We start from the raw sequence: 22,540 nt of genomic DNA on the forward strand, positions 1-22,540 counted from the left end.
TTAAGCATAATTAGTTTCTCTACAATTTTCCAATCTCACTGGTATGTTTGGACAAGAAATCTTGAACAAAAGACCTTGCATCCCAACACAATCTATCTGAACACTATGTAAATATACTAATTTTACACTAAAATTAGTCAGGGAGGTAAACATTTCCCTTCCCAAATACTATACCTCAATTCAACTACTAGTAGGTTGTTCTAACAAAAAGTAGAACCACAAAGACAATCTAATGCTGCATAATACTGATTATACAAAAGACTGAATTTGCCTTCCTAAAAAAATCCATTTTATAAAACAACAAATAGGAATGTAGCATAGCAAATGACAACTTCATTGCTCATTGCCTCTTAATATCACCAGCACATCCAGATTTATCAAGAATCCCACTAAGAGTGCTTATTGCAACTCATTCTAAGTGATTTGATAGATTTGCATCTTTCCTCTCAGACATAGCTAAATATAATCATTTAAAAATACATATTTTATAGAAATACAGGAATTTGTAAGCACAGAATACATATGTTACAGTTATCTTACCATTATCTCATCACAACTGGCATCAAGCGGAAGCAACTTTTTCATCAGCTCCTTATTTTCACACAGATGTTTTAATTCAAAGGCATATTGCCTAATGCATGTGTCTAGAGAAGTGCTGAATTCCTGGATTAGTTTATCAACTGTTTTAGAACAGGACAAACGGGATGACATTTTAGTGATTGCAGTCATAATCCAGGCTTTTGTTTCAGAAGTAACAAAAGTCTGCTTCAGCAACCTGTGCAGTCTTGTTATAGTGACTTCTGGATCACCATCATTTGTAAGGTAGGAATACTCCCCCAAAACCTATGAGCAAGACACAGATATAACAGACATTCCGTTACACAGGCATCAGTGCTTTCATTTTGGAAATTAAGATGTAATGGTAATACTCTTACATAAAATCCACCTCGCATTAAACAAATCTTATAAAATAAGGAAATCCTTTAAATTCTGGACTTTAGAAATAATTTTTTACATTATATATCCACTTTAAACAAAAACAAGCAATATACTGTGGAAAAAGACATAGGGTCTGCTGGTTTTCGAGTACTGCTGACTGGTCCTCAGTTTAAGATCATTTCACTGTAGTTCTATCTACTCTACAAAACTGACCACCACTCAGAACAGTGGTCAGCAACCAATCCTCTTTAATCCTGAAAACAGTTTAATTATTAGTGCATAGCAGATCAAGCTACTTTCATTTATTTAAAAAAAAAATCTATCTCAACTTAAGGTTTCTGTTGGCAAATCAATACTGTTTTCTATAACAATGCCTGTCATGTCTACCCTAGCAATTAAATTGTTTTCAGCACTGGTTCAAGGGGACCCATTTGCGACAATCGTAGTCATCAAGGCGCAGATTTTCTAATGCAGATAGGGTTTTCCAAGCTATAGTTCAGTTTTAATTGGAAAATGCTTGAGATTACATTTTATTGTTTGTGAAAATGCAAGTGAAATACATAAGCGGGATGCCAATTTTTGGTTCATTAAATCAAGTAGCTGCCTAGCACAGTGCTAACCCAATAGCTATATAAGTACAATTAACCATCTGCTCTGTTTCCAGTTCAAGTGGAATCTGCTTGCTTTCACAGGTGTCACAGAATACAAGTTCAGCAGCTTGGCAGGTCATCATAAGGTTACAAATGCATTTCACAAACACATACAGCCTTACTATGGAAAAGACAGAAAATCTCACAACCACTGAAACAGGTGGTTGGTAGAATAAATTTCAGTGTAATAAGTTTAAAAAAAAAAAAAAAGAATATAAAGTTCAAAAAGCCATCACTTATGACAGGCAGTTTTCACATCTATCATATTTTCATACTGCAGCAGCCTTACCCAACTCATAACTTGAAGAAATTTCTGTGGATAAAATGTATCTTCCTCCTCCAGCAAAGAAAGATAAGACTGGACAGCATAAAGCCGTAGCTGCTCATCTTCCTTTTCATCATCAAATCCTAAAAAGAAAATGACACATTATTAAATCTTTGCTTAAAAAATTATGCTGCATGTGTCATAGAATTCAAGACAGATTTAGAAAAATAAAACCAAGACATTAGCTAACCAAGCATGGCTTCTCTTTATAGAATTCAGTAAGTTACTCACCTTCAGCCAGCAGCCTCAAGAAGTTGTTTGGGATGTCAGGGTGCATTACATCTCCTCCTACCGAAAATACTGCATTCATAGTCTGAATGAACCACCCATTGTCAGGGGCATACGTTTCCAGAACGTTAAGGGAAGATAAACATTATACACTAGTGTATATCTTATCTATTTTTACTTACAATTAAAAAAAAAAAGATCTAAAAAGTTTTGAGGGTACATACATATATGGAATATCTGAACAGACAAGTCTTTACTATTGAAATGTTTTCCAAGCTAAGGAAGGAGAAAAAGGACAAACAGGGCAGTTTTCCCAGAGCCTGTGGTTCCAAAAGTGTTACCATATGGAACTGTGAATCTTTTTTCTTCTGAGTGTTTCGCAATCCCAAAGCATGCACCATTGCTGTCCTGCAATGTTCTCATTTAATGAGGATGCTTTTTGGACTACTGGGGATTTTTAAAAAAAAAAATTTTAAACAAAGCCATACCATGCTCCACAACTATCTATTTCATTGGAAGAGCTGCACTCTACTAGGAAAGCCATACTCACAGTTAGGAAGTGCTGAAGTCTAATTCAATAAGGCAGAAAACTCCTTCTCTTCTTCACACTACAGTGCATGCTTTTTAAAGTTCTCTTTTAAGAGAAGGTTATTAATATTAACTAAAAAGGTGAACTCCAAGCAAAGCCCAAATGCTTCAGTGCCCTTTACTTTGTGATGAAATAAAAAAAAAAAAAATGTTGAGATCATTATTTCTTCCGTTTTTTTTACATTTGAAATAAAGAATTATAGTATCCTAGCCTCCCTCTTTTTCCTGGAAGGCCACAAAATGATCTTTGGAGGATGTGAATAGTGATGTCACATGAAGCTGTAACAGAAGCTCTGGCTATAAATCTTCAATAAAAGGATATTTCTCAGCTAATTCTGCTATTTTGCCAGTTAAGTTGATGATGGTATATTCTTCCTTGCTTTGTCTTAAGTAGTCCAGCATCTTTTCAACTATGACAGTTACATTCTGCCCATTGGTAATTCTATAGAGAAGCTCCAATGTCTGAAGGGAAAAACAAAAGAAACAACATTTGAGTAACTCTAATCACACAACACAGGAATGACACACCGACAGGAACTTAATACACCTCTACCTCAATATAACGCTGTCCTTTGGGAGCCAAAAAATCTTACCACGTAATAGGTGAAACTGTGTTATATTGAACTTAAATTTGTGTTATATCAGGAGGTAGTGGTGTACATAGTGCCAAATTGGACAAAAATCTCAAACACAATATATTGTTTTATTCTCACATCATACTGGCATTTATCTTCTTAAGGAATGTTTTTAGACTGTGTTTAGAATGAAATAAAAGATTTGCAGAAAAGGAAAGGAGAAAACAGAGTATGAAGAGGGCCAAGTTTTCTATTTAATTCCTTTCACACAGTTACCACGGCCGAACAATATAAACATGCCTTTGTTTGATGACGCCACTATTGTAATATTGGCATTTACTCTAAAATGATGTTAATATAGCATGAATTTTAAACATTAAGCTCTCTATGTGGGCGTTCAAAAATCAACTTACTTCCCTTTTGATGATAGGATCAGGATGGTCTAGACACTCAATTATTGTCATTTGGTGCTGAAGTGCTAGATTAGGATCCTGCTGGATAACATAGGTCAGCGCCTTTAGTCCTAGAAAATAAATTATTGCATAAATATATGACAAAAGATCACATACACATGATCAGATTAAAATCTTCTTGCTGAGATGATCAGGTATCCTTACCTAAATACTTCAAATTAATTTTAGGTGATAGAACAAATTTTCCAATGCATTTGGCAGCCTTCTCAAGCAGATCAGATTTGGGGCAAATGGTATAAATTGTCTGCACACATTCAAATAAGATAGCTGGGGAGAAAACAACAAATGTTAAACAGCAATAATTTAAGAATATACATTTCTATAACATGCGTTTTCATAAAAAAGCTAGTACATACAAGTAAAAAAATCTTCATGTCAAATGACGACTGTTTCTCTAGAAAGGGGTTGAGCTTAATATTTTAAAGAAATCTAACATGCACGCTGCATGTAGATTTCTGGGATCTTAAATATTATCTCATTAAATATTTTAAACAAGTGTTACTGTTTGGATGTGAAAAAATGTCCTCCTTTAGGCAAGCAATAGCCCTACTGCATATCCCATGAATGTGATTCACCCAACTAGATGAGATTTCAAGATTGTCCTGTTTAGAAGAGGCCAAATAATGTAGCTGGACAATGGCTAGGTTGGGTACATAGTCACCATTGCAGAGTGGGATTTCAATTACTTCGCACAAGTGACTGGAAGTATTTTCTCTGCTTTATCATCCACATACCAGGAAGATGACATCAGAGGAAGATGATAATGTTTGTTTCTTAATGTAGAAAAATTTTGCAAGCAGTTATTGTTAGCAACATCTGGTAGGGAGCCTAGTACAGTTTACATAGTAGGGTAGATAGATGAAGTACAGAAAGGGTGGGCAAAAGCTCAGTAGTTTGACTTAAAAAAAAAAAACAAAAAAAACCCACAAGAATATACTTCTCTGTCAACAACAGACAAGACTTTGGGGCCCAGCAATGGATTATTAAGTCTTTAGGGAGAGAAATTTATCTAAAACTGATTTGCCTTTTATGTTTAGTGTACGGAAAAGTTTGAATTGATTTTGCTGAACAGAAGTTTCCACCATCCGGTATTCTGACTGACTTTCAGGTAAGGCACATTCTTTTGGACTAGGGGCCTAATCCTATTCTCACTTAAATTAATGACAACTCTCTCACTGATTTCAATGGGGAAAGAACTGGATTCTTGGTCATTTTATCTTTCAAAAAATATTTATTAAACTTTTCAGTTTTGTAGACAGCTTCCCAGCCCTGAAATTTGTTGTAAAATATAGCCACTAAAGAGACTACATAGTGTGGAGGTCCAAAAAGAAGCAAAAAGTCAACTTTAAAGGTTTTCACAGAGACTCAAAATTATCATTGGACTATCAGAGCAGCGGTTAGGAAGTCATTATGAACAACCAAGATCAACAAACTTTATGACACAGACAAAAAGGACAAGAGCTCAGAGGCATAATTCCTCTGAGGAAAAAAAATATTTCTGATGGGAAAAGCTAAATGGGATAACAAGTGAAGTGAAGAAAAGGAGATACAAATTAATCTTTTAGGGCACCAATTTAGGTGAGTCAATAGCAAAATTCAATATCCAAGTTAGATTGCCAACTGGTATTTAGGACCATGGCAACAATTCACATGCTCTTTCCACATCTCATATAGGTTAGCCATGGGATGACTAGACCAGAATCTATCAATTGTTAGCAATTAAACTAAATATTAGAAAGGTGTGTGCACTAACTGTGCAGCTACATGAAACAAGTTAGGAATGTCTTCAAAGATGACTTTTAATATTACAGAATTGACTATTTTGCAACAAAACAATCAGATTTTAACATTTTCACATTTCCTTGCATCATAGATTCTTTAGCACTGTATCAATAATTAATATAGCAAGCAAAGGAATGCACATGTAAATTTTGTTTTCTGTGTACATTTTGTGTACATTTTACTTGATAAGTGCCAAAATAAGGCTTTTTACATATGGTTGTCTACTCTGATCCCTAAAGTATTTAACATTCAGTCTTGGGAATCCAATTTCCTCTCACTGTGCAGAGAATTTATGCACATTAACTCTCTTGAGAGTTGCATGTGTAAATCCATCATACACTAAGAAAACAAATCCCTGAATGTCTATGTTGCTGTTCCTGCATAAAAGCACACCCCTGGCATACACGTGAAACACAGTGAATGGATGGTTATAAGATTTGACAGATGTTTCATCAGTATATCATTTGACAAAAAAAAATTTTAAAGAAGGGGTGGGTGAGTATTCTGCATTTAATGTGCAACTCGCTTTCATTAATGCTTAGAAAATACAACGAGTCAAGGAAACAGACTCCTAGAACTTTGGGGTATACGTTCCACTGTTATTCAGACACTTTCAAAACCACGTCTTAATTTTCTATCAACTGCTGACAACATTTATGGCTCCGTTTTAAAACCATGAAATACTACATTTTTTTTTTAAGAGTAAAAGAACTGTTGTTAATTTAGTGTTCTAGAACCTTAGATATTTGTGCTTGAAAAAGATAGCAAAAACAAACAAACCAACCCACACATCTTTCAAACTCTCCATAGTTTGCAATATGCCCTTAGGAGTCTGAAAGTATTATATCTTGTTGATTCTGCTCTATTGTCAAATATTGTTTTTAACAGTAAACTAACATGACTATTTGCAACAATTATAAGATTTACTGTAGTGTCTTATGTCAAAACACACTTTCACATGCATCAGTATCAATGAGCTCTGGAAATAATTTAACAACAGATTCTAGAGAGCAACTCAAGAGATCAGTGGGGAGGGATAGCTCAGTGGTTTGAGCATTGGCCTGCTAAACCCAGTTCAATCCTTGAGGGGGCCATTTAGGGATCTGGGGCAAAAATCTGTCTGGGGCTTGGTCCTGCTTTGAGCAGGGAGTTGGATTAGATGACCTCCTGAGGTCCCTTCCAACCCTGATATTCTATGATCACAAATGTGTTTGCGAAAGGAAAAGACATCTCTCACACACACTTTTTGTTAAGTTTCTCAACAACTAATCATGTGGAGGATTTTTTATTTTTTTTTGAAACCTGAAGTTCAGTCTTTCCTTCTGACACACAAGGCAGTAACACCATTTTTTTTCAAGTTAGCTACTATAATGAATATACGTGTGCAATTGATGATTTCACAAGTACATGATGTTGTATACTGAGGAAAAGAGCAAGCCCAAAATAATTTGGAGGACTTTCACATAGTATGCAGCAGTTTGAATGTACGCAAATTTGGATCTATAAATATTTAGTAGTTTCCCATTAAATAAATGTTTTTCACTTGAAAAACATTTCAAAACTACATTATACAGCAATATGTAATTTCTATTCATGTGTTAACATTACTAACGTTCTATTTCCTTGCTTATAATTCACCAGTCACAATACCCAAATTCATGACCTTGCCAGATTACTAAACAAAAGAATATAGTTACTCATGTCAACAGAACAATAACACTTATATTTTCATTCTTTGCACATATTTGTACTTATACAAAATATTCTCACCCACCATATGTAATATTATGATTTATTTCTGCTCTTCTTAAAGACTCATCCAGAACACCATACATTAATTCACTTGTCCTGTTACAAAATAAAAATTGTAAAAAAGTTCTCACTTCATTTGAAGCCCAGTAATCTCACACACACACAAAAAACCACCTGTATATACCTATTTAGAGAAAAAATAACATCCTATTCCTACAAGCTGCTCCACGTGATTTCAATGAAACTATTCATATTAATGAATTCTCATTAGAGTGAGCAAGGGCTACAATCTGGCTCTAAATGGCATCTCACGATACTTGCTACTTTCAAATAAGCCATCTATTGTATCAAGATAGACTAAAAATACATTCCTTGCCGCTCAACCAAAAAGTCTGTCTTATTTACTAAGAGAAATAGAGAACACAAACATCTAAACTCTTACAAAGGACAGCACTCTTTTTACACTGCCTTGTCTTGGATTTTCACTGTGATCATATTAATAACCAAATTAATGGAAATTCTGATCTCAAGTCCACAAGTGTCTCTCACCACATATCCCATAATTAGCTGCCTGACCCACACAGGAGCTGAGAAACAAGGTAAGTATAATAACTATTCAATAAATAACTTTTCACAGTATTTGTTAATAAAGAGCAAATGGAATGTGTTAATCCTTTCTTTTCCTTTGTGTCATGACAGCACAGTAAAAGTTATGTTACCACACAATGACTTACTGTGTATTCTTTCTATTTTCAAAGAATTGATTACATAGAAGAAATTGGTTACCTTGGATCATCTTTTCCTAACAGCCCCAGTATTCTTAAGAGCTGAATTTGTAGCCATGGTGCTGGCACGCTGTGGTAATTGAAGTCTATAGGAAGCTTTCCTCCTACTACCTGCTTTAGAATGGTTACAAAGCTCTCTGTCAAGTCCTTGTATCCAGATGCATTTTTCTAGACAAGGAAAAGAGAAATACAATTCAAATATTTTAAGTACAGTGCCTCAGAAATACACCATAAACCCATGACAGGAATATAATCTTATTAGCTATTATTCAGTTAATTGTTCCATTTCCTAACCCATCACTTCTTCCTCTCAACCCCCAACATCAACTTCTTTTTGCTTTCTTAAGCTTGAAGTGTTTTCCCTGTATTTTCAACAAGACAGTGAATAGGACTGAAAGCATTTCCCTTGCAATGGTACACTGAATTCACAGGCAATCCTTAGCATAATCTATAACCCACTGAAAAAAACCTAAACTTTGGACTTAAAAACAGGGCTATTATGCCAAAGATGCTCATCACCAGGGTCAGGCTCTGAACAGGTCAGTTGGGGCTTTTCTCAAGGGTTGGAATGCAAATAAATATAGTACTGATTACCGCGAGTCACCTTCATAACTAACTGAAGACAAGTTGATAGACCATTCTTCCAGAGAGATTTTCCTACAGAACAATTTTACAGTTGTTTGTACATTTTAAAAACCAGCCTATATGTTCAATTAGGCTTCTAATTCTCAGCCTACCTTAATCATTTGAAGGTAAACGTGTAAAGAAGCCGCCATGACTCCAACATCCCTGTCACACAGGGCTTTCCGGAACTTGTCATGGATGTGCTGGACTTGGTTGGGAGCAATGAGATAGAATTTATACAAGGCCTGAACTGCTTTTCTTCTGATAATTTCCCTAAAGAGAAACATTTTTCTTTAAAAGATCAAGCAACTTGACCCTAACTAGAAGTTTTACTTAACCTAAATTGTTTTTCTATATTATGAAATAGAGACTTGATTTTTATGAAAACTACTGACTTTGTAACATTTCCCACTTTTATAGCTAGTTAGTTAAAAATATTAACTAGGCATCACATCATGATACCTCTGAAATAGTATTATCATCCAAGTTTTACAAATGAGGACACTGAGACAAAAGAGAGGATAAGTAATCTGGCAAAGGCCACATGATGAGTCAGTGGCACAGCAAGCATAGAGTTCAGTAGTTCCTGGAGTTAGATCATGCTTCTGCTACCTTTTAGATTAGCATATACTCCGTGCTAGCTCTGTATTTTCATGTATGTAATGTTATTAACTATGAGGCCTGATACTCAAAAGGCTGAGCACCTACACCTCACAAGTCTTCAGTGGGGTTTCCGCATGCTCAGCTTCTCCAAAAATCAGGCACAGATCTTTCTGTGATGTAATGAATTCCCAGGGTACAATTTGTTACTCTATTTACACTACAAACACTTCTTAACCCACATAGTGCAACAGCATCTCCATGTGCATAAAGTTACATGACATTTATCCATCAACAATGCTTAAACAAAACAAAAGACATCCACTGTGCAATCAAGAACGCACAAACTAAAGAGGGGAGGGAGACACAAAACGAAAATTTGAAAAGGAACACAAAATTGTGAATAATGACTAAGGAAGGATTCAGAGCAAAAACAGTATTTAAGAGAAATATTTACACACTGAAATAAAACATCTAAATTTTAGGACATTCCAAGTTTATAACAAAGGCTGAAATCCTTCCTATAAGTGAATACATACTTAGAATGCTGAAGTTTGTCTTCTATGAGGGGAAGTACAGCTGGAATCATTTCCCGTGGAAAGATCTGGCTGACAACAGTAAGCGCCATACACACCTCAACCAGGTTAGTGCTCTGCAAGTCCTGTCACAGTCATTAAGACAACAAAATGGTCATTTCTAATTTAAACTATGAGAAACTTTTCATTTCTAAGGCCAAATGTGGGAAAGCCTCCACTTTTTATGCTATACTGTGAAGCACTGCTCTCTAATGCTCTGCTAATTAAGTGATTGTTCAATTTTTCTGTGAAATTTTAATTGTATTTGTTTAATACTGCTACAAAACTTGAAACTATAACCACAGGAAAAGGATACATTAGAGTCCCATAAGCAGCTCAGGTGAATAGTCATTTTTCTTATTTCAGTGTTAACTGACAAATGTAGATTTTATTAATGATTATATAGTTTAGAATTAAATTGGCATTATACTTGGAAAAGCACTGGCCTAAAAAGTTAGTGTAATGTTTTTCTCCAAACCTCCCATAAAGCTGTACCTTCACAACTGTGTTCACAAGCAGAAGCAACAGTTCATGATTTTCATGAAGGAATAAAGAAACAGCCAAGTAACCTACAAAAGAAAACAACAAAAAACCTCGATCACCTTTTCCAGTAATAAACTATTTCCAAATGTTAACAGGAGAACTTAAGACATCCAGAACACAAGAGCTGACGACTCAAATCATAGGAAAAAATACTGGCAAATTATATGATCTCTGTGGGTAAGTCTAGAAAAGAAAAGAAAAGAAAAAAAGAAAAGAACCCTGCGGCAGCGAGTTTCAGAGCTCGAGTAACTGACTCTGAGATTCACTGCCATGGGGGGGGTTGCCTTGTAGATGTACTCCATTATTTTTTTAATGTCAGGGTTTAAATTAACTGTTTTTTATAATCTGGTTGCTTGGATATATTTAGCTTGCTGTAGTGTTCAGTAAGGATGGACTTGAAACTCATAAGTTGTGTCCAAAATTAAGAGGACCCGGTAAAGATGTCAGATCTAAAGCGCTGAGGATGACATCATATGAGAGAGAATTCATTAGGAAATGAATTTTTTTTTCCATACTAACAAAATCCCATAACACAAATCTACCTATATAATTATAGGAGAGCAAACAAATCCCTCCTCAGATATCCAAGAAATCAGATGGGGTTTGGGGATGGCCTGAAGGTCACAGACTTCAACCATTTGGAACTAAGGAGGGAACTTAATCAAGGACCCTGATGGAATAAGCACCTCTTCTGATCACAAAATGTGGAACTATTATATGGGGATAGTTTGTGAGTCTGAGACCAGCAGGGCTGGGGCCATTTAAGGTTTTACAATTTAGATTGCAGAAAGGAACCAATAGATAGGTCTTGAACCACTGGTGAAATGTCTCCTGGTATGATAAACCTCTAAACAATCAGATTACTGCATTCTAAACTACCTTCAGTGTCTGAATTAATTTCAGGCATAGCCTACAATGAATACATGGCAGTAGTCTAGTATCAGTAAGTGATAAAGACATGGACTATGGTAGCAAATTCCATATTGCAAAGAAGAAACCACAGCCTTCTGGCCAGACCTGGATTTTTAAAAAGCAGCCTTCATAATAACAGGTGCTACCTTATTGTCTAACAGCAGTTGTTTTCTACCTGAACTCTCAAGTGGCAAACTTGAAAGAAATAGGAGGTTATGGTGTGATGGGCACAACCCTGCAGTCAAGGAAGCCGAGATAATCCCTGCCACTTCAGAGGTTTTTCCCAACCTACCAACATCACCTGTGTCATATCTGGATTTAGCCTCAACTAACTTGTTCTCATTTGTTCCTAGATTGCCACCTAACACTCAAACATGATGGCAAGATCAAGTGAGAGGAGATAAACATAGTGAAGACATGAGAACCCATGCCGCCTCACTAACACTCCTAGAAGCCCCAGATATATATCCCAGAGGGTTGCATTAGGTAATTGTTCATCTGCCTCACACACACACCCCGAACAAGAGGAGTGACAAGATGGAGGATGACTCCACAAGAAAACCCTTGAGGCAGATGAACAATTCCCTAATGCAACCCCATGGGACTGCTCACCCAGGAAAGAATGGAGACACTCAAGAGCCCTGTCCACCATTGCATACAGCTGTAGAGTCAGCAGTACCAAAGACAACTGAACAACTTTATAGTATCAGCATAGACACCTACTCATTCTCCATTACTAGTAGATCATCAAGACAAAGCAATGAGTGCTGGTTTTTCTGTCCAGGAGATCTGAGGCATCTAGATATTGAAAAGACTGGTCTCACACAAACTTCTCAATAATATTACCTACAAGGGAAGATATGAAACTGGTTGACAGTCAGCCAGATTGTCAATGTCAAGAAATAATCTCTTGATCAGAGGCCATATACAAGCAGTCTTCAAAAGAGATTGCACCCTGCCTTCCACAAGAAAGTGTTGTTAATTCCTACGAGCATCACACTGAGCACTTTTTCACTGGTCTTCAATAGTCAGGAAGGACATGGATCTAAAATTACAGTTTCTGATACAAGGTTTATCCAACTCCAGTGCTTGTGTGAATCAGACCAGCTGAAATTCAAACACAGAAAATCTAACCGTTATTTCACCCAATATATTATCTTGCTATTGTGGATGCAGATAATTTGGCCCACATCTGAACTATTTTCTCTGCAACACAACAAGAAATGTCTTCACTAAGACACTTGAATCAGCAACCTCTTGGAGATACACCAGATTAATCAGAAAGTCCGCTCCTTGAAACAAATCTACTGATAAGACTTTGTAGCTAAAACAGAGATACGAAACTCTTCTTTGCCTCTCATACAATACGTGGCGTAAAATTTCAAAAATTCTTTTACACCATCAGTCAGATTTCTCCATAGACTTCTCATAGACTTTAGGGTCAGAAGGGACCAATGTGATCATCTAGTCTGACCTCCTGCACAAAGCAGGCCACAGAATCCTACCCATCCACTTCTATAACAAACCCCTAACCTATGTCCGAGTTATTGAAGTCTTCAAATTGTGGTTTGAAGACCTCAAGCTGCAGAGAATCCACCAGCAAGTGACCTGTGCCCCATGCTGCAGAGGAAGGCGAAAAACCTCCAGGGCCTCTGCCAATCTGCCCTGGAGGAAAATTCCTTCCCGACCCCAAATATGGCGATCAGCTAAACCCTGAGCATGTGGGCAAGACTCACCAGCCAGCACTCAGGAAAGAATTCTCTGCAGTAACTCAGATCCCATCCCATCCAACATCCCATCACCGAGCACTTGGCATACTTATCTGCTGATAATCAAAGATCAATTGCCAAAATTAAGCTATCCCATCATACCATCCCTTCCATAAACTTATCAAGCTTAGTCTTAAAGCCAGATATGTCTTTTGCCCACACTACTCCCCTTGGAAGGCTGTTCCAGAACTTCACTCCTCTAATGGTTAGAAACCTTCATCTAATTTCAAGTCTAAACTTCCTAGTGTCCAGTTTATACCCATTTGTTCTTGTGTCTACATTGGTACTAAGCTTAAATAATTCCTCTCTCTCCCTAATATTAATCCCTCTGATATATTTATAAAGAGCAAGCATATCCCCCCTCAGCCTTCTTTTGGCTAGACTAAACAAGCCAAGCTCTTTGAGTCTCCTTTCATATGACAGGTTTTCCATTCCTCGGATCATCCTAGTAGCCGGTCTCTGAACCTGTTCCAGTTTGAATTCATCCTTCTTAAACATGCGAGACCAGAACTGCACACAGTATTCCAGGTGAGGTCTCACCAGTGCCTTATATAACAGTACTAACACCTCCTTATCTTTGCTGGAAATACCTCGCCTGATGCATCCTAAAACCGCATTAGCTTTTTTAACGGCCATATCACATTGGCGGCTCAAAGTCATCCTGTGATCAACAAATACTCCAAGGTCCTTCTCCTTCTCTGTTGCTTCCAGCTGATGTGTCCCCAGTGTATATCTAAAATTCTTATTATGAATCCCTAAGTGCATGACCTTGCACTTTTCACTATTAAATTTCATCCTATTACTATTACTCCAGTTTACAAGGTCATCCAGATCTTCCTGTATGATATCCTGGTCCTTCTCCGTGTTAGCAATACCCCCCAGCTTTGTGTCATCCGCAAACTTTATTAGCACATTTCTACTTTTTGTGCCAAGGTCAGGAATAAAAAGGTTAAATAAGATTGGTCTCAAAACCGATCCTTGAGGAACTCCACTAGTAACCTCCTTCCAGCCTGACAGTTCACCCTTCAGTACGACCGTTGAAGTCTCCACTTTAACCAGTTCCTTATCCACCTTTCAATTTTCATATTGATCCCCATCTTTTCCAATTTAACTAATAATTCCCCATGTGGAACCGTGTTAAATGCCTTACTGAAATCGAGGTAAATTAGGTCTACTGCATTTCCTTTGTCTAAATAATCTGTCACCTTCTCAAAGAAGGAGATCAGGTTGGTTTGGCACGATCTACCTTTAGTAAAACCATGTTGTAATTTGTCCAATTACCATTGACCTCAATGTCCTTAACTACTTTCTCCTTCAAAATTTTTTCCAAGACCTCGCATACAATAATTCTGCACTGGTGCTCTCATTATCTTCCCCCTCGCCTTATTTGTCACAAACCACCTCTAACCCAAGGTGACCAGAGTGTACAAAGACAGTGAAGAATATGCTTAAAGGGCACTGCACTAATATTGAAAAGAAAATAATTATAAATTCCTACAAAAGCATAAATATAGTTGAATGTCAGAGAGCCGGCACTCTCAATTTGGAAATACTCTTATTTTGCTGAATTTTGTTTTTTTTAATATTCCAGTTATATTATTTTAAGAGGTTATTTATGACAACTATATATAAATACCCTTTAAATGAAAATGCTTATATGTCTCTAGTGTTTACTAGAGCTGATATTCAAAATTATTAAATACAAAGGTTTTTTTTATGGTTTCCCCTTTCCCTATTTTTCAAACAGGTACAGAGCTCCTTAAAATTCAAATAATTTTATATTTTCAAATTTTGAAATATCTAGTTGAATTATTCTCCCGCATACCAAAAAAAAAAAAATTGAAAATAAAATTGTGAAAAGTGGGAGAAAACGTTCAACCAGTTCTTGTGTTTAGTATGACTTCCAACCCAATTTCAGGGGACATTTATGGCAATTTTGAGCACAATGTTAAGATATACGAGTCTTATACACATACCAACTCTTTTTTCTAAAAGGTTTCCTTGTTGTGCTAGCTTAATAGCATGGATGTATCCGAAGGAGGATTCATATCCCAGCATTTCACAATAGATTAGTCTCACCATACATTCTTTCATCAATCTCTGAAATACCAAGAATGAAATATTAAGAAATTTAGAATAGTTATAAAGTGCTCTGTTCCTCTTTGCAGTTCTACCGTATTGAGGTTTGAGACTTTGACATCATGTATATATTATAAACAAAAAGCACTACTTTTTCTAAAATCAGAATTTAACATTTCTAAAATGAAAGTTTATCAATATTTGATGTGATACTGTTTCAAAACAAATTTAAGTTAAACTACAACTGAACTTTGTCAAATCCCAGGCATAAAGATCACGTTATCTCGCTATGAGTGGCATCCTTGCATTCAAAACAAAATTATGACCATGGTTATTAAAATGAATAGTCACAAGGCACTGTACCACCATATGTACAATACCACAAATGATTCCACATTCCATTTTTGTTGTATCACCAATGGGAGGAAAGTGGTCAGTGCAGTCACAAATGGAAGAGAAATGGTTCCATTAAATAATTTCTCTATTAAAAAACATTTTTATGATAGTGTGGACCACAACTTCATAAAGCCAATAGCGAGTGACAAATTAAATATGATCTTGTGATGTGACAATGTAGCAAAAAGACAGTACCATACTAAGGGCTGTATACACATGGAATTATTCAGGAATAATTATTCCTGAATATCATGATGTGTGGACAGACTTATTCCAGAATAAGAACATCCAAACATGGAGTTATTCCGGGACCGCTTTTGCTCTTGAAAGTTAATTTGGATTAAGGTAGCATGTAAATTTGAAGTATAGATAATCCCTAAATTGCATATACAATGGAACTGCATGTGATGTTAGAAAGGTAATTATTATGAACACAGAAGCATCTCATGCTTGACTGAAATCTTTAATGCATTAGAGATCTGCATTAGAGAATTCCCTTCACTAATCTCAAGCAACCAGTGGGTGGTAACTTGACAGATGATAGAACCAGTGTTCTGAGACAGCATAAACAGACGGGCAGGAAAATTCAAAGACTGCACTTGGGAGGAGTAATTGGACATGCTCAGCTGCATCACCTGATTTTCCGGTCTACACTAGTACTGCAAGAGAACAGAATGACCCACTACAAGATACAACACTGGCAATACTTGCTCCAAGCCAGCACAGTTGCAATGGTGCTCTCACTGCTTGGGCACCATTGCAAAACCCTAGGTGTAGGCATAAGATGTATTACAAGTACAGCATGTTCTAGTAATGGTGCTAACAAATGTAAGATGTCTGAAGTGTATACCATCTATACCAAACTCAGATGTATTCACTCACTCTGCCAAGCACAAGTCTGCACATTGCTATTCTTAAAGTCAGTCTACAGTAAAGGTAAACTTCATTACAAATAAGACTAAAACTTACAAGTGTTGTAGTGGGAGCAGAAACTGTTGCCTTCAAATTAGTTTGTTCCTGTTGTATTAGTTTTTCTTCCTCCTATAAAAGAATAATTTAAACATTTTTAAGATCTTGCATAATTTTGGGAGGTAAAAACAAAACAAAAATGAATGATCTATTAGAATGCTATCAAAATAATTCATAAAATCTTATGGTCTTCATTTGTTTTTTTGTATAAATAATATTACAAAGCTATTACACTTCCAATTTCACTAGATTTACAGCTTCAAAGGGTTTCATTAGATTTCCATATACTATTTTTTTTTAAGCACAGAAAATAATATACTTTCCATATCTACATTTTCATCTGCTCACTCTTCCATTGGCTTGTATTACAGTATACAGAAGTTTATTGATTTAAAATGGTCTAACAGTACTTCATTTATATTCTTGGACTTGAAAAATATTTTAAAGTAGACAGTTTTAATACATGCCATTCAAAACAGAAACTACATTCTGCAGCCATTTTGCAAGCTCAGCAAGTTTGGCCCTAGTTAGGACTTAGATGACACCTCTAGTGCCTAAACAGTGATACTGGTAATTCAGCCAGTAACACTCTTTCTTCACAAGCAGTATTGAAATAAATGTTTGAAATGAAATATACACAAGTTGGGAGGGAAGGTACTGTACATCTGGGGTCAGGCTTGGGTTATGGGGGGTTACAGAGACCGTTTGCAAGGATGAAAAGATACATACATATCGCATAACCGGCATAGACCCAAATGGGGGTGCAAGGGTTTTTTAAAGTGTCAGTGAATAAGTGGGCTCAGGTTCGCCACCCATGGAATGAATAAGGAGTCTAAGTCAGTATCGGCGGAGCGGATAGGTACATGGGTGCGGTGCATCCCTTGGTCCCTCAGGGAAGGAAGTGGGTTATTTCCCTGGTCAGCTGTCTCAATTACTCAGTGTGGTATTGGCGGTGTCCGGTGATGTGTTCGGTATAAATGTCTCTGGACTACCTGATGATATCGGACACCATGAGCTGTCTCATGAGCCGGGCGTAGCGTCAACCGACCCCACCTGCTCTTAATACACAGCATGGTGTCAGGGAATGACACGATGCATTATTTTGGATGACAGATAACACTAAGGTCCTGCACACTTGTACAGCACGCACTCTTAGGAATAGTAACCGATTTATCTCTGTGCCCTGGCCAAGTTACATCATGTTATTTACACCTATTCCTACAAAAAACGATCACTGTGTATTGCATTCATAGTTACTCCCTGTACTAAACTGGAAGGAAAGATGGTCCAATGGTTAGGGCTTAGACTCTGGTTTTGAGATCCTGCTGTCACCGCCCTCCTGTGTTACTATGGACAAACCATTTAACCTCTCTGTGTCTCACCTCCCAACGTGTAAAATTGGGATTTACAGCACTTCTGTAACTGGGGCGAGGTAAAGATACTAAGTATAAATATATGAAAGGTAAGGTTGCCAATTTTGGTTGTTTTACCACATTACAATCTTTAATTACAAAATCTTTAATTCCTGAAGACTCCAGGACAATCCTGGAGCATCGCCACACCTAATTAGAGCTTATGAGGCACCCAGATACTATTGAAATTGGGGCATAGCAATAGGCTGGATGGGTAGAAAGAAAAGTATGCTACTGGACAAGGCTGAACAGGTGTGTTTCACCCCAGAGGCAGCTGCCAACACCTGCTGACCTTCCACATTCAGGCTTTTCTACACCCCACAACGCAGGGGAGGAGCTGCTAGCCCGAAATCCCGTCCACTCTAATACCCAGCGAAGGGGACCCCGTGGCTTCACACCTGCCCAGAGTATGAGACACACCCGGCGCGTGAAGCCGGGACCGCGGGCCCAGCCTCCCCGCTTGCTTTCAGCCTGGGGACGGGGCCCGAGGCTACGGCTACAGTTCACAGGGGAGAAGGTCCTGCTGGCCAGGGGCCCAGCCCGCCGCGGAGCCCGCCACCAGCCCGTACATGTTTGGAGGAGAGCGCGGTGATGCTCCGGATCAAGCCACCCAGCCGCGAGGTGGCCGAGAACCGACCTGGGCCCCCACCGGGCCCGGCCCCCAGGTCGTGCTGCCCCAGCAAGCCGGGCAGCGCGCTCAGCGTCCGCTCCACCACGTCGCTCATGCCCGGCCCCGCCGGCGGCAGCCCCGACTCGCCTCCCGGAAGGGCAGAGCCTGGTCCCGCCCCCACTTCCGGTTTCCCTGACTAAAAAAACTTTATTGAGGCTTCTGGCGCTGACGGCGGACACGGCGGGTGGCCGGGACGCCGCTGGGGCGCGAAGAGCCGCAGGCTCCTGGGCTCTAGGCAGCCCGAGTCCCCGCCCCCCGCTGGGCCCCGGAGCGTGGTGATGTGAGACGTCAGGGAGCGCGGGGAGAGGAGCTCCCCCGCCCGAGCCTCGGGGTAGTGCCCAGGAGCCCCTGCAGGCGGCAGCTTATCCCGCTCTCACAGACCCACGAGACCGTATCGCTCCACCCCAGCGCGCCAAGCATGTGGGGCCGGGGCCCCGGCCCAGAGTGGGAGTCCGGCCCTTTAGCACCGTGCGCTGGTCTTGACAACTCTAGTTTTCTCCCTAGGAGCCTTGTCTGAGCTTGTGGGGCTGGAGACTCGGTATTCCCTCCGGCACAGAGCTTACGGGGCCTGCTCATCAGCGTCACCTCGGCACAGCAAGCGGTACATATGGACACAAGTCAGTTGTGTGGGGGAGCAGAGCTGGGCAGCTGCGGTGCGGCTCCCTGCTGGCACCACTGGTCACCCTTGGTGAGTGGCAACGCCCTATTCTTTGAGAGGCTTCATGGCCTCACTTAACTCCCAGCACCCTGCCACGCAAAACCCGCTATACCTGAAGGGGGAGCTGAAACACCGCTTTCTAAGCTGGAGAGCACATCTAAGGGATTCAGTCTTTACAGAAGGGCCTTGGAATCAGGCAGGACTGCTTACAGACAGGACTGCTCGCACAAGGCTTTGAAACAGGGCAAGAGATGCTTTGGGTAACCTCTCATTGTAAGTGATTTCACACAATCTCAAACACTACGATGGCCACCTATCCTGCCAACCCAAGAGGGAAGCAGTGTTGGGATAGGTTAGTAAAATGCTTATTTTGATGTCTAAAAGCTGTAACGAATCAGTTACATGCTTATAGGTGTAAGTCTGAAAAGAATGAGTTTAAAGTTAAGTAGCAGCATTAGCTGAATTTTCAGATCCTTTATTCCGATGGAAAATATCAGTGAGATTTCTCTTTTTCTTCTATTAGCAGAAACAACAAAATAAACCCCGAAGAAATAAATTAGTCCCCTCGTGTATTTTAATTTAAGTTTTTCTCAGTAGCTTTTCATTTACAGATAAAAATTTGGTTTTGCCCCATCCACTCTTGGAAGTGAAGAAATGGGTATAGCATAGGACATGAGCTTGATCTTTCAACAGTGAAGTTAATGGGAGTTTTGTGATTGTCTTCAATGGGAACAGCATGGATAAGGCTGCAAAAACATAAAGGTACAATCACACACTGATTCAGATTTCATAATTAAATTGAGAGTGTGGCAATGTGCAATGAAAGAAACATTTTCTCAGTTGTGATGGCTCTCTTTTGTACTGTGAAATTACTCTCTCCAGACACATTATCCATAATATGCAATAAGCATCTAATTTGTAAATAATGATTGATTTAAGGATAGTTTTTGTTGTATATTAAGGTTGTTCTTATCCTCATCTTGTTTTTAAATTCTGATTGATGGTTTTCTGTCAGTGTAAATGCAGACAGAGTAAGTAAGGAGTGAAACATCCTACCCTATACCTGATTTTTTTTTTTATTTTTAAGAAGCTCCTTTTAAACTTTAAATTATTAAGTCTGAATCAGTTTGTTAAATTTCAGTTTTTGTTTTGTAACCTTCTGAAGAGTGTAATTATGGAAAGCTAAAGCTTGCTTCTTTGCATGTTTGTTTTTTTAAGCTTGATTCAGCAATAAATATTGGGCTGAATCCAATAGTATAGTGCAGGGGCTGATTTTTAGTGGCACTCTGCTGCCAGTCCTGGCTGCCAGCTCCACTCAGCCCGCTGCAGGTCTGGGGTTCTGTCTGCCGGCCCTGCTAAGCCCACTGATGGTCCCTTGCCAGCCAGGGTCCTGGCCCGCTGCCGGTTTGGGATACCGGCCCCCAGCCCGCTCACCTTGCTGCAATATTATTTACTTTACATACAATAATAAGTTAGTTATATAATAAACTTATAGAGAGAGACCTTCTAAAAACATTAAAATGTATTACCAGCATGCAAAACCTTAAATTAGAATGAATAAATGAAGACTTGGCACAGCACTTCTGAAAGGTTGCTGACCCCGATTTAGTGTCATAGAAATGTAGGACTGTAAGGGACCTCGGTAGGTCAACAAGTCCAGTTCCCTGCACTGATGCAGAACTATTATGTAGACCATCCCTGACAGGTGTTTGTCCAACCTGTTCTTAATAACCTCCAATTTTGGAGATTCCACAACCTCCTTAGGTAACTTGTTCTAGGGGTATGATGCAGCTGCGGTACCAAATAGCTGATGGAATGTGGTTGGAGAGAGAGCATAGTCAGCCCTGGTACAATCACATCAATGTAAAATGGATTATCTAGTGGCATGAAGGTACCCTAAGGTTCTTAGCTACCTCCCTCCAGCTGACATAGCAGGTGTAGTTAGAGGAAAGCATATGCCAATCTCTTGTTGCAGTCTTAGCTCCTTAGAACAAATGACATGATTGAAAGCAGCCCTCAGCCTGCTCTTGCTTATGCTCGGCCATTGGGCCTGTTCACAGTGGCCCCAGGATCACAGGAGCGGAAAGGTGCCACCACTGCACCACACCGCCCTTACACGCATTCTGTATACTTCAGACAGACCCAGGATCTGACACATCATTTACAATGTTATGGCTGCTTGTGTGTTTCTGTACTGTCTCTTTAACTAGCATGTGGTTTTGATACTGCAAACACTAACATTATTATTATTATTTATATTACCACAGGAGCCCTGTTCATGCACTAGCACCCCATTATGCTAGTTGCTGTAAAAATACAGAACAAAAAGACAGTCCCTACGCCAAAGAGCTTACAATCTAAGTACGGGACAAGAACAACAGCTGAATACAGGCATCTGGGGGGAGTATAAGGAAACAAAAAGACAGTATTGGTCAGCATGACAGTGTGTGGGTCTCAGTACTCCAGCAGTTTAATCATTTTCAAGTAGTTGGAGGCATCATGGCAAAGACCAGCTTAAGGAGGATTAGTGAGGTAGTTTTGTTGATGTTTGTAGGGAGCTCCTCCCAAGCATGAAGGTCAGCATGAAAGAAAACAAAAAGGTGCTTGACTGAAAATTTAACAAGTGGTTGATGGAAGCTGTCTTCATAGGCTGGTCAGAGGCAGGAGTCAACATCTCAATAATGATTCAAACAGAATAGGTATGGTTGTGATAGGCCATGGAAGGCCTTAAAAATGAAGACAAGTAGCTTATGTTTGTTCTGGAGGGATAGAATGAGAGGGGTGACATGGTCAAAGCGACTGGCTAGGAAAAGGATCTTCACAGCAGCATTCGGAATGGATCTGAGCAGGGCAAGATTGTGTTTGTCAAGGCCAGAGAGAAGGGTGGTACAGTAATCGATATGCAAGATGATGAGAATCTTGATGTGAGTTTTAGTGGGTGGATAAGAGACCATATTTTAGAAAAGTTATGCAGGAAGAATTAACAAGATTTATAGAGCCTTGTAAATCTGCAGGTATCTGCAGACCATTTTTGCAGATCACAGTGTGGATGCGAATGCAAATTTTATATCTGTACATGGCTCTACAGCACACTCACCCCCAAACAGAGCAGCTGTCACCCAGTCTGCAGGCTCCAGCTCAGCTATCTGAATCACACAGCAGCATGTTGGGCATTCTGGGAGATGTAGTCCCCAGCTTGCTTGGAGTGAGGAGGTAAACTACAACTCCCAGAAGGG

At 39.0% G+C, this 22,540-nt stretch overlaps 1 protein-coding gene across 7 annotated transcripts in view; it reads right to left on the reverse strand.

The window, feature by feature from the left end:
- The window catches only part of AP4E1 (adaptor related protein complex 4 subunit epsilon 1), a 33,853-nt gene extending 15,125 nt beyond the window's left edge, over positions 1-18,728 (reverse strand). The window contains exons 1-14 of one of the 7 annotated variants that reach the window (XM_030578003.1): positions 18,546-18,728; positions 16,565-16,636; positions 15,097-15,220; positions 10,392-10,465; positions 9,861-9,982; positions 8,835-8,994; positions 8,099-8,265; positions 7,335-7,408; positions 3,923-4,045; positions 3,719-3,828; positions 3,053-3,192; positions 2,146-2,258; positions 1,879-1,997; positions 541-843 (exon numbers count right to left, since the gene is read on the reverse strand). In XM_030578003.1, the coding sequence (XP_030433863.1) occupies positions 541-843; positions 1,879-1,997; positions 2,146-2,258; positions 3,053-3,192; positions 3,719-3,828; positions 3,923-4,045; positions 7,335-7,408; positions 8,099-8,265; positions 8,835-8,994; positions 9,861-9,982; positions 10,392-10,465; positions 15,097-15,220; positions 16,565-16,636; positions 18,546-18,701 (1,857 nt within the window). In that variant the 5' untranslated portion in view covers positions 18,702-18,728. Of the gene's footprint in view, positions 1-540; positions 844-1,878; positions 1,998-2,145; positions 2,259-3,052; positions 3,193-3,718; positions 3,829-3,922; positions 4,046-7,334; positions 7,409-8,098; positions 8,266-8,834; positions 8,995-9,860; positions 9,983-10,391; positions 10,466-12,074; positions 12,194-15,096; positions 15,221-16,564; positions 16,637-18,396; positions 18,523-18,545 lie in introns of those variants that run through there. The other 6 variants (XM_030578005.1, XM_030578006.1, XM_030578004.1 and 3 more) reach the window with 6 other exon arrangements.
- Between the last annotated feature and the right edge of the window lie 3,812 nt (positions 18,729-22,540).

Source organism: Gopherus evgoodei, chromosome 10, assembly GCF_007399415.2.
Source record: "Gopherus evgoodei ecotype Sinaloan lineage chromosome 10, rGopEvg1_v1.p, whole genome shotgun sequence".
Lineage (NCBI taxonomy): Eukaryota > Metazoa > Chordata > Testudines > Testudinidae > Gopherus > Gopherus evgoodei.